The sequence below is a fragment of the Myotis yumanensis genome, unplaced genomic scaffold (assembly GCF_028538775.1).
Source record: "Myotis yumanensis isolate MYYU_CA2020_CCGP unplaced genomic scaffold, mMyoYum1.0.hap1 SCAF_15, whole genome shotgun sequence".
NCBI classification, from domain to species: Eukaryota; Metazoa; Chordata; class Mammalia; order Chiroptera; family Vespertilionidae; genus Myotis; species Myotis yumanensis.
Window position 1 is genome coordinate 18366987 of NW_027223766.1, and position 13498 is coordinate 18380484.

Here is a 13498-nt window from a genome sequence, read left to right on the forward strand (position 1 = left end):
CCTGGGCAAGGGGCCGATCCTATGATTGGAGGGTGATGGGGGTCAATGCCTGAGGGCTCCCAGTATGTGAGAGGGGGCAGGCTGGGCTGAGGGACACTCCCACCCCCCACCCCCGTGCACGAATTTCATGCACCGGGCCCCTAGTCCTATATAATAAAAGGGTAATATGCAAATTGACCCTAACAGCAGAGCGACCAGGAATCACTGGTCACTATGACACACACTGACCACCAGGGGGCAGACGCTCAATGCAGGAGTTGCCCCCTGGTGGTCAGTGTGCTTCCACGGGGGGGGCTCTTTTCAGCCACAAGCCAGGCTGATGGCTGCCAGTACAGCGGTGGTGGTGAGAGCCTCTACTGCCTCCTCAGCAGCGTTAAGGATGTCCGACTGCAGCTTAGGCCTGCTCCCCGCTGGCAAGTGGACATCCCCCGAGGGCTCCCAGAGCCATGTTTAACTGTCAGCTTAGGCCCAATCCCCTAGGGAGCGAGCCTATGACAGCAGGTGGTCATCCCCCGAGGGGTCCCAGCCTGCGAGAAGGCACAGGCCGGGCCTCTAGTTATCTTTATAAAATAGTTTCTTATTATAAAAGTAACATATACAGAGCCTGCTCACTAGCATATAGAAGGACAGAATTAGAAACTACATATAGGATGGGGGGACAGGGGACCAAATACATGGTGATGGAAGCTGATTTGACTTTGGATGGTGGGCACACAAATGCAATATACAGATCATGTATCATAGAAATGTACACTTGAAACCTATAGGACCCTGCTAACCAGTCTCACTTCAATAAATTTAATAAAAAATATGTGATGAATAAAAGAAACAAAAAAAAGAAACTACATAGTTACCTTCATAAAAGACGAAATAGAAATTTAAAATAAACAAAAATTGATTTTGATGACAAAATACTCTTACCCATTTTCAATAAAACGTTATTTGTTCAGCATTTTGATAAATATGGATTCAAATTAGTATTCTGAATATTAGCATCAGTGGAATGGTATAACAAGCACATTTTTTAGATAAATGCTGTTTAGTTCTGAAAACAATTTTCACTATACAGGATGCTTTTCACTTTGCAAATTGTTTGCATATGTTATTTCAGCTATTGTGCCCAAAGAGATAAAAATGATCACACAAGCATGAGGTACAATCTGAAAAAGTGGAGTTCTGGCTTGTTCTTCTGCTCTGCTCAGTACCCCTCCTGAGAAGCCATCCTTGAGAAAAATCCAGGCACAGACATCCATGTACCTAGAGTGGCCGGGTTTGTTCACCTCCAGGTTTGTCACCAGGGGATTGACAAGGGGACATTCTAACTGATCAAAGGTTCCGCACGCCATTATAAGAGTAAGGCTTTTCTGCTCAAAAGAGAAATGCTCCATGTTTGAAAGAAACATAAAAATCCATTCATTATGAACAGCCTGAAAATTCATTAGAATTCAAAGCTACAGAGGATGCGAAGAACTAACTTGTTGGGAAAATGAAAAGGCTGTTTATTCTTCACTGAATAAAATGGATGATGTGGGGCCCTCTCCTCCTTTCTGGCCTCAACTGGGAGATTCCATTGGCCTTAAAAGACCCTAAACTTTCGGTGTCAGATTTTACTTCTAATGCTGAATTCCCACATCCTACCAGGCCAAAAGCTAAACCTCAAAATGTAGGGGATACGAGCTTTTAAAATAAACAGAAATGTATCCTACAAAATGAAGAAAGCAGGTTCCCACTTCTTGCTGAGCATTAGGTTCAGGATGTAGGCATTCTTCCACCACTTTTAAGAATTCCTTATGTACCGCAAGGATGTCTTCGATGTTTGAGAACAGAATCTGAAAATAAACGTGTAAGTAAGTACAATGGTAAAGCAAGTTTAAAAAAAAAAAAAAGAAGTCTATGCGAGCACAGTGTTCTCTTCCAGGCTGAAAACTTCAGTGGAGTGCTATCTGTCCCACATCCATTCCTTCCTCCCACCCAGCGGGCAGAGGACCAATTTTGTCTGGATGTCCTCTCTTCTCCCACACAGCTTTGGGAACCAGAAACCTATTCCTGGCTCTCCGGAAAAGTGTGAGTGGACTGAATCCCAGCATGGTGGTCCCACCCCCATTAACAAGAATTGGCTGTGGGTAAAACAGTGCCGGCAGATTGGCTGGCAGACTTTTCGATCCTAAGAAGGGTACGCCGGAAAGGTACTTTGTCTGGATAGCTACAGGGTCATTTTGCAGCTGTGGAAGGAGCAGTCCAGGGGCAGAGCTGATAACCTGGATGGCAGAGGGAAGAGCTAAAGAGAACCTGGCAATTTCATTAACCTCCTGAGTCACGAGTCCTGAACATTCTCTTCCGTCTGAAGTGCCCAATCTGAGAGCCAAAGTATTGTCCAGTCAATTTGAGTAATAGCGGTTTTTTTGCAACCAAAAGCATGCAAAGTAATATACTCCCCCGGTAGGAGAATTTGAAAGTTAGTGTTTAACTTATGGGGAAATAAGATAAGGAGAGCCAATAAAATCCTGGGAAATATTTTATTTTCAGTAAAGTACAACAGCCGGTTAGCATCAAAAGGAAAAATCAATGATGATTTACACAACTTAAATGAGTAATAATGACTACAGCACAATTCATTTTCATTTACCATCCCTTTGTGTTCCCCAAAGCTCTGCAAAAATCATCCTTCCGTACAGTTTAAAAGGAAATCTTTATACATTTGTCTGAGTTGCAGATACTATTCGGAGTTTCCTTTCTGCACCAATGGACCATCCAGATCGCTTGTTCTTTAGTGATCAGAGATGGGAGCTGCATCTGCCCACATCCTATCTTCCTGAGCCACCTCTAGCAATTGCCTTCCACAGAGCTCAGCTCCCTCCCTCTCACAGACACTCGGGTTCTTGGTCTGGGTTTATTTTTCTTTGTCTTTTCGAACTTGTCTCAAGGCTCGGGCAAAAACAGTATCTCTCTGTCTCTGACTCTGTCTCCATCCTCTTAATCACCATTTCTTTTCCCAACGTCTGGTTTTCCTTTTCTAACGATGACCCACACAAGTAAATGGCACAGAACGTATACTGGGACTGAAGGCAGGTTAAAGAGTCCTGAAGAAACATCCCCCAGAGGAAATTTCATTTGGGAGGAGCCTGTGTTTGGGGTGAGGGCCCACTGTCCCTCCTCACCTTCACTGTTTCCTCTGTGACATTTTTGTCAACTTTTGATGCTGCACACTGGTTCATTCGCTGTAAGAATGCCTGCGTGGGACAAGAAAAGATATAAAGGTAACATTAGGTTAATAAAATAACTGTGTTGATACACTTAATGTGTTTTTTACAAGAAACCAAAGCTTACAAATCCAATCATTGATGAGTATAGTTTTATCATAAAAGGGGGACTCTTTGAGCATTGCTGTTCCTATAATAAGAATTATATTTCCTTTATAGTTTGGGGTCAAGGCCACATAAATGTGAATTAAATTTATCCACTGGAGTCTCCAAGTTCTGTGGTAAATACTTAAGTGTCCAATGTTTCCTAAACTTCTAAGTTTTATGAAGCACAAAAGACCAAAGTCTAATAAAAAAGGGGGGGGAGGATTTCTAATGAAAAACAAAAAGGCCAGAAATTCTGAATTTACCCCTTTAGGACACAGAGAAACTGAAAGAGGGAGGGAGAGAAAGTGACTCTTCAGAAAGAAATGGAAAGATGCCCCCTTTTTATCCGTCCCCCACGTTTTAGGAAGCCGGAATGTGTATTTCTGGGATCAGCTCAGGGATCTGCAGAGCCCTATAGTAGACAAATAATTTCATTAGCATTTTCAATAACCGGGACTCTTCATGATGATCATTAAGCTTTGATCCATAGATAAATAAGCTATTATTTTTACAAAGGGAAAAAAAAGAGTAGCATGAGTTACTTATATTGAGCCTCAAAAGAGAAAGTTTAGAAGGAAAAGGAAAAGACACTTTCCATCAAGCAAAGTTAATTTGTGTCCTCAAGACATTGTCCAGTAACTATCTAGTGCCCAGGTGAGGCCATTCTTTCCCTGGTCTATCTTAGGACTCTACCCACCACCTGCCAAGTCAGGGTATAACTGGGGCACCGACTCCCCAGGGCACAGAGAAGCTCTAGGGACTCTCTGGACACTGCCGCAAAGTAAGGTAAGAATCCCGTTTGGGGAATACTAATTATTTAGAAGATTGACAAAACCCAGATGTGGCCACAATGTTCCAAAATTACCACCTCAAGACATTGCTAGTAAGAGTATAAAATGGCAGGACATTTCTGAGGACAATCTGACAACGTATCTCAAGCTTTTAAATGGACATTCTCTTTAACTCAGCAAATGTAACTCCAGAAATTTATCCTAAGAAAATATTCAGACAAGAGGTTTCGGTGTGTTCATTACAAAAGTGGACACATTGGAAATAACGTAAATGGCCATCAATAAGGGAATCATTTAATATATCTCTACACATTCACATTTTAAAATACACTGAAAAAGTATAATCATAAATGGAATGTTATAAAATTATATACACAAATGCGTGTATAAAACAGTTGTCTCTAAGATACCATTTGGTGAAAAGATTTACAAAGTGGTATACTTGATATGTGCAGACATATATGTACACACATATGTGTACACACATACATATATACACACACGCATACAAGTATGCGTGTGTGTGTGTGTGTGTGTGTGTGTGTGTGCAATGTCAGTATACTTGCATCCTGAGGAAAAAAAAATACGTAATATATACCAAAGTGCAAACAGTGGTTACCTCCAGATAGTAGGAGAGCAACCTTTGTACATTTCCTTATTTTCAGAATATTTAACTATTAGCATGTTATAACTTCTGTGAAAAGAAAAACAAAACTATTTGAAAGAAATAAAACAAATGAGCACAAGCTCTTACTCCTAACATTCGTTTTAGCACCATCTTTATTCCCAATTCAACCAATTCATACTTCGTATTCATAACTACAAAGACACATCAGTACTAACAGCTTCAATAGAATAAAATAATTCATCTGAATTAAATAAAATGAAAAAGAACATAGTAGATGTTGCCTTAAATTTTTTATTTACAAAACATGATACAGCCCAGCCGGCATGGCTCATGGTTGAGCGTCAATCTATGAACAGGAGGTCACGGTTCAATTCCCAGTCCGGGCACATGCCCAGGTTGCAGGCTCATTCCTTAGTATGGGGCATACAGGAGGCAACCGATCAATTATTCTCTCTCATCACTGATGTTTCTATCTCTCTCTCTCCCTCTCTCTTCCTCTCCGAAATCAATAAAACATCATTTTTTAAAATGACACAATTTTTGAAGTATTTTCTAAATTTTCATTTAATTGGTAACGAAAACACAGGTTTTGAATTTTCTGACTCTAAGTGTCCATTTAATTAGTATTACTCTGTTTAATTTTAGTTTTGTTTTTCTGGAATATTTTTCCACATCCTCATACCAAAAATGCTCTTTAGACTTTTCCATTTAGTCTTAAAATAACATGGGTGGTTTGGATGCCTTGTTTACATTTCAATATTGACCACACAGTAAACAGGTAACCTCTCAAGCAAGCAACGCTTAAACTTCAAGTCTAGACTTATAAACCTTTTCCTCATAAATTGAACACAGTCACATCCTGAAACTAATAAATTAAAGTAAAGAGATAGTCAAAATAATTCAAAATATGAGTGAGAAGGGGAAATACTAACTAATAAAGTAAACTATATCTTTATCTGACTTTTTATCTTCTGATCCTCGGTGACAATATGGAACTTTCTGCTTAACTGTATATGACAGAAAACCTGGAACTTATTAGCATTTCTGACCAAGCGTTTATTTTTCCCAAGAGCCCCATTTTACACAACAGTGCAGGAAGATTTTTGATAATTGGTTGAGCGTTCAAACATAAAAAAACTGGTTGACATTTTTTCACAAAATGTGTAAATCTTCCTTCTTGAAAATAGAGATAAATAATGTGTGCTCAGAATCATCCCTTAAAAACCAGTATCTATAAAATCCTTTCAGACTTTGGTGACTGGGCATTCAATCTTTGTCATATCAATCAAGAAAGCATTAATACCCTAGTCACAAAACCCTGGGAGGGAGTGGATACGCTGTTTATCTCTGCATTCAGTCACTCTCACTGGTCCAGAATTTCATTAGAATTAGATCATCTTCACTTTGATACAAACATATTGGAAATAAGTACTGGCAAATAGCTTCTCATGCCAGTGGTTCTCAAACCTTTTATTGTGTTTTACGATGTGGAAAGTTTCTTCCAAATACAGATTCCCTGGCCTATCCCCAGAAGGTCTGATTCAGCAGATGGGTTCAGGACCCAGAAAGCAAGCTCCCTAGGTGCATATAAATCTGCATCCTGATGCAGCTGGTCTACAGACCACATGTTGGTGACCATTCCTTTAGGTTCATTCTTCCAAAGTCTGAAAAAAAAAAACAGACTTTGAGAAACAAGTGAATCTGAATGAAAAAAAAAGGGGGATTCATTTGTTTCACCTTGACTTTCAACTGTCAAACTCCCTCTATGTACAACACCCTCTCATTCAGCCACCTGCGATTGCTAACACCCCGCCAGAGGACCCTGCCCCCCAATAATGAAAATCACAACCAACGAGTAAACAGGTCCTAATAATCTCCAAGTCACACTTGGAGTAAGTGAGGCTGAAGGTGTGCCTCCAGGTGCCTTTCAGCGGGCAGGTGGGTCAGCTTGCACTCACTCGCCAGCATTCCCCTAACTGGATACAGAACTCTTCAACTTGCTCCCCATGTTGTTTTCCTCTTATCGTGTATTTGGTAAAATATGTCAAATGCCATGTATGAATTGTTTAAGAAAGCAAAAATGTCACAAACTTGCTACAAAGAAATCAAAAGAAGGAAGAAATGGACCAAGATACAACAGGGAGATGAACACAATCCCCTGTCCCCTGGTTGGCCCACCTGGGCCACTGACAGCTCAAAAGTGAAGTCCATGATGAGTTTTACTCTCAGAGAACACCTGCTAATGTCCTAATTTCAGTATTTCAATGATCTCTCTCAACTCATTTTTGTCCTTTCTACTCTTTCTTTTGTCAGGCACACACAGATCTCTCAAAAGTCCCACAGATGTTCATAGTCTAGAGCAGTGGTTCTCAACCTGTGGGTCACAACTCCTTTGGGGGTCGAACGACCCTTTCACAGGGGTCGCCTAAGACCATTGGAAAACACATATATAATTACATACAGTTTTTGTAATTAATCACTATGCTTTAATTATGTTCAATTTGTAACAATGAAAATACATCCTGCATATCAGATATTTACATTATGATTCATAACAGTAGCAAAATTACAGTTATGAAGTAGCAACGAAAATAATTTTATGGCTGGGGGTCACCACAACATGAAAAACTGTATTAAAGGGTCGTGGCATTAGGAAGGTTGAGAACCACTGGTCTAGACTTTTAATTCTAGATACCTGGCGCCAATCTGAATTTCCTAATATTGTATAGGCAGTAAACCTTTGTACTCCTATGAATATTCGACATTCAGAATTATCATAGCAACAACTGTCATCTTAAAATGTGGCCAATTTTATAGGGATAGAGATAGGTAAATTTTATATATAAAGGTGAAAAGGGGAAAATTTAAGAGGGGCTACACTATTACAGGAAATTGTATACTCGTTTCATGAAAATAAGTGGGGGGAAAAGGGTAAATATTTTCCTTTTACCTCTTGAACTTAAAACAATGTTATCACATCAAAATTCTTTAGAAGTTACGTTATTCTGTTTTGTCTTCCTGAGGGAAAAAATAAAGTCCTCATAAATGAAAAAGACTTGTCATTTGAGTGTGTCTTGAACACCTGCTTGATAGTGGTATGATTTTATTGCAATGGAGAAGTCTGAAGGAGCAGTAGGTTTGGGGATGAAAGAATGGGAGTATGTTCTGGAAATGCTGAGTTTGAGATGCCTACTGAACACCAATGTGGAGATCTCAAGTAGGGAGTTAACTGTGCCAATCTGAAGTTTTGAGGAGAGGGTGGAACACAAAGACATAAAGCAGGAAATGTTCACAGGCAGAAGGGACATGGCCCCACTCCGTTGAAGAATACAGATGGAGAACACAAAAGGGCCCAGGACAGAACCTTGGGGCACTCCAACATGTAAATGTCAAGCAGAAGAGAAACCAAAGAAGCCAATACGGTAGGAGCAAATCCAGAAGAATGTGGTATCATAAACGCCAACAGCAGAGAGTGTTTCCAGAATGAGGGAGTGGCCAACTGCTTTAACAGCGCTGAGAAATCAAGTAGCGCACGAAAGACACGTGCACGAAAGATACGTGCACGAAAGACACGTGCACAACGACACGTGCACAAACAACAGGTGGCTTGACAACACAGAGTTCAGTCATTTGATTTTGACCAGAGCCGTTCCCAATGGAATGGGTAGAGGGGAAAACGGAGGATGTGGAAATGGAGCTATTACCACAGAAAATGTTTTAAAAACTTTAAACTTTTGCTGATACAGGGAGCACGGGTATGGAAATGGATTTGGATCAAGGGAATGTTTATTTTTTAAGTTAAATGATACTATCTCAACCCATCCTGCAAATCACATATTATGCCCTTTAATACAGTGAACCTTTCGTAACCTCTCCAGTTTATTGGATCTCACCCTTGCCTGCACACTTATTGATTCCTAATTTTTTGAGTAGGAATCCTTCCCTAAAGATGAAAAAACGGATAGACATGCATATTGTGGTGCTAATATTAATCTGTCAATTTAAATACATATTAACAACAAACTATAAGAAAAAATTCAACAATGTTTATGCTGTGTGCCAGGCATTGTTCTTGGCAGAGGTTCTTAAATGTTTCGGTCTCAGGACTCCTTTATACTCTTAAAAATTATGGAGAACCACAAAGAACTTTTATTTATGTATATTATATCTATCAATGTTTAATATATTAGAAATTAAAACTAAGAAAATTTTTAATATTTGTTACCCAATTTATTAATGTATAAGTTTATTAAAAATCAATAATAAACCCATTACATGTTAATGTATATATAACATATTCTTATGAAAAATATTTTCCAAAATAATTAAGTAAGAAGTGTGGTACTGTTTCATATAATTACAACTTTCTTTAATATCTAGGTTAATAGAAAATAGCTAAATTCTCATAGATGCTTCAATTTGTTGCGATATGCTATTTAAAAACATATTTCTCATGATAGTTGGGAAAGGGAGAAATGTGTTTATTGCTGTAACATTTTCAGATATTTGTGGATATTCTTTAATATAACACCAAAACTAAATAAGTGGTAGTTTCTTAAAAATTAGGCATGATGTGGACTCTTAAACTATATCAGTGAACTTTTCATACTCTGTTCCATTAAAACCCATTGATCTATCTTGCAATTTGAAGGGTTCTTTTATCCATGTGTGATTTTGTAAATTTTTTAACACTGATTAAGAGTTACGCAAATATGTGAAATATTAACACATTTAATTATACATTATCAAAAAACCCACATTCTGTTAGTTAATATCAGTATTCGACTCATGAGGAAAGTCTTTACTAGGACATTGTCAAGCTCACAGTCATAGATATAAATTCCCCAAAACTCTAAATTCACTTACAAGCTTGAATTCCTTATCATCAACAAATATTTTCAGTTGTTTTCCAGCTGAATTCAAGCTCACTTCATTGTCTTTTAAGAAAATATCTGCCAAATACCTCAATGCCCTGAAACTGAAACCACAGTTTGCCTCACAGTTGTTACTTCAAGTAAATATGATGTTCCATAGCAACGCAGACAGGCACACAAATTCTTTCCCTGGAGACAACTGTAATACTTAAATATGCAGAAGTACTTAGGTCTACTTCCCATTTCACCACACAGAATATCAAACAGACTTGTGCAAGAGTCAGGACTTAACAAAATTAATAATTTTTACAGCTTTATCAAGAACATTCGTAAGTGAAACTGGCATCCTCCTACCCCCCTCCACTACCACCACCACCACCACCACCACCATCATGAGTGGGTGACAGTGAAGTATACAGTGACCACTCGTACAGTCTGGTGCTATGCCTTTATTCACACTAAAGCGTCAACAGTTTTACACACCATTGCTTTTGCTCCATCAGTGCAAATGTCAACAGAGAAAACAAGCAAATAAGGTTTTAGTACACCATAAAAATAGTTTTGACCTTTCAAATCTCCTGAAAGGATTTCACAAAACCACACTGTAGGAACTACTGTTTTAGGCATATAGAATATATTAATAAATAAAATGGTCAAAATTCCTTGCTTATGTTCTATTGGGAGGATACATATAATATTCAATAAACAATCATAAACATATTTGGTATATTAGACAGAAGGTGCTAAAACTGAGCAATAAATTTACCATAATAATAAAAAGGAATCTTCACACATTTGAAAACCCATATAATACCTTGCGATAATTCCATGCTCTCCAAGACCCAGGGCTCAAAATTCGCCACCATAAATCTATACCACTCAATTCTGTTATTTAATTAAACTTGACCTTTCTCTTGTTACATCCATGGAATCACTTCTCACACCAGCCAAAGCTGCCCGTTCTCTTTTCCTTCCTCATATGTCTTTCCTTCGCTCTATTACTGTCTTCTATACCCACTCTGTGCACAAGACCAACAGTGGGATGGGACACTATAACCTTCCTCTACAATTCCCAGTCACCTCCAAAAATAAGGAAGCAAGTATTCTTCCGTTTTATTCTTACTGCCAAGCACTTGGGACTCATTTGACTAGGGAACTGAGAAAAATTAGAAACACAGGGAAATTACCAACCATAGATATTTATATCTTACAATGATGATCCTGGTCTAGAGTTTCAGAGTCCCTTTATTGATGTCTAGCCCCTCCCTTCCTCCCTCCCTCCCTCTTAGTCATACCTGTTTCCCATTCTGGGCCACTGCCCAACCACACAGCCTTCCGGCTCCTCCCCAGACATACGTGCTCACTTCCACATTAGCACCTTTTCACCACCTGCTTCCTCTGCGTGGAACACCGTTTTCTGGCTGCCTCCCGCTGGCACTCAGTTCTCAGCATATCTGCCACCTCCTGAGAGGTCGCTGATGACCATCCAGCACGGCATGTCCCTTCTCCAACCCCTATCAGGCCTAAGTATCACATTACTCTGCTTGTTTACCCCCCAGCACTGCCCACTCCTCCATGTCCCAGGTTATGTATTTGTCTGTTTACTGGTCTCCCACACTGGGACAGGAGCTCCATGGAGACAGAGCCTGTCTGGTGTATCCTCAGCACCTACAGCACTGCCTCGCACTTCGTGAGCTCTCAATAAACGTCAGTGGAATGAGTGGAGAATTTTTTTCTTACCTAGGTTTTTGTGTCTAAACACCACCAGACTGTGTAGTATTAATTTCCCTAGTATATTATCTTCCCAAATTTTCCCAAATAGTGTATTATCTTCCCCCAAATCGGAATAGTCAGCAATTTGTATTATAAGGATGTCATATAATCTTTCCCTTTTCTATCACCGTATACCAGCGTGTCTCAACTTTGACACTACTGACGTTGGGGACCAGATCAATCCTGGCTGCGGGGCCTGTCCTGTACATTCAGGAGACTTAACAGTTCCACCTACTGGATGCCAGCAGCAACCGCTACCCTAGCAGTGACAACCTAAAAACGTCTCCGTACATTGCTACACGCCCAACCCCACCCCCACAGTTGAGCACCTCTAGCATATACGTCCCAAAATACCTATAGCAAATGCCAAGTAAATTCATGAATTTGAGATGAAAGACTTTTAAATCATTCTCTGGGCTACATTATAAAAATGATGGATTTTCCATGACTAACTGAGCTTTTGCTCAGTCCATTATCTCTCTATATAGTCTCCTTGTTTCAATAAATGTGTTAGATTATGAATAAAAAGTCAAACACATTTTGTGAAAATTATAATTAGGGAGAGTTTATGCTTAAATGTTCATGTTGTTACAATGAACAACAATTACAAAATACTGTTAGTTTGCATGTCCACTCTCCATGAGATTGTAAGCTCCTTCAGAATATGGGCAGCACCTTTTCATCTTTGGAACAGTTATTAGTTTGTCCCTAAATGGCCATAACAACATTCTGTCGATATTAAATTCCAAAAACTTAAAGAACAATAAATCTTTTGCCATGGGCATCTATGACTCTACAAACCACTGAGAAATATATACCACCCCTGGATTACTCCGTTACCTGAAGGGATCCCAGTGACACCTACCCAGTACATCGAAGTCCCCTTTGATTGTTGATGTTTTTTTATTATTCAGAACCAAAGGGATTTGGTGTGTCTGAGTTATTAAGAGCCTTTTAGCATCTGATCAACTCCCCACCGAAATGTGTTTTATTCTTTTTCAGAACAACTATTAAAGAGAACGTCACCATTTAGCTGAGAGCCTCGGGGAAGATGATTTTTCATCAGACCACCCAGATTTTTTAAACTCTTCAATGAAACTTTTCCAGGATTTGATGATAATTAAAACATTATTTAGTGTCTTCTCAGAAGCTTGACAGAACTGTGTTCTTCAGTCTTCAATAGAAAGAATTCATTGTTGTCAGCTTGTCGTCAATGCACTAACTGAAAGGCACACGATTGTAAAGATGTCTAATAGTTAGGTGGCTGGAAAGTCAATAGTGAAACTGGACAGAAGGTGAAAGAGAACTCAGAACCATCCTCAATGGAATTAGAGTCATAAAATTATTAACAGTGAAAGTGAAAATTCAGAAATTTATTGACATGATTGCAATGAAATACTACAATAAGTGCACACTTTTTTTGAAGTTGTCTTTTGTTAATTTTTTTGGTTTTGTTGTTATTTGTTAAGTTTTTGTTTAACATTTTTAAATGTGTTTTGCAATTTCAATTCCCACCAAATTCATCTCACAGCTCAGACTATAAGAATAAGGATACTGTAGCTGACTTTCTTTCGTAATTTCCATTGGCCTAAGGCAATGAGTTTATCTAAAGCAGAGGTCAAAAGCACTGGAGGTATTTTTAGCATAGCACAGTGTGGTTAAAACATTGATTAACTTGCTACCATTTAAAGAAATGACAGCATTCACATAAAAGTCAATATCTGTAGTTTCTCTTCAAACACTAGGAAAAAATATCAACACAGGACCCACATTTCTGAACGGTAACAATAGGCTGAAGCAAAGCAAGCCAGGTTTCCTTAGTTTGCTACAGTCACCACTATTCCCTATCATCCCTACAAAGCTAAATGCTAATTACTCATTCTCACACTAATATTATCCTCTTTCACGGAGTCCATTTTATTCATTTTTGCTACTTAGATATCTCTGTAGCCATTTCAATTTCCAGCCATAACCTTGAGGTTTTGCGTAGGCCCTTTTAGCTCTTACAAATTTTCTTATACTGATCATCCAGAAGTCTAAGTTTCAAAATGGCATTTGATCTTAATGTGTTTAAGTGAAAAAGTA

General features: G+C 38.9%; 1 protein-coding gene across 2 annotated transcripts in view; it reads right to left on the reverse strand.

Annotated features, from left to right (window-relative positions):
• Window positions 1–13498, reverse strand: part of PREX2 (phosphatidylinositol-3,4,5-trisphosphate dependent Rac exchange factor 2) — a 226555-nt gene that overhangs the window by 167976 nt on the left and 45081 nt on the right. For both annotated transcript variants that reach the window (XM_070391971.1, XM_070391970.1), the window contains exons 2-3: window positions 3159–3230; window positions 1707–1829 (exon numbers count right to left, since the gene is read on the reverse strand). In XM_070391971.1, coding sequence (XP_070248072.1) covers window positions 1707–1829; window positions 3159–3230 — 195 coding nt within the window. The remainder of the gene's footprint in view (window positions 1–1706; window positions 1830–3158; window positions 3231–13498) is intronic.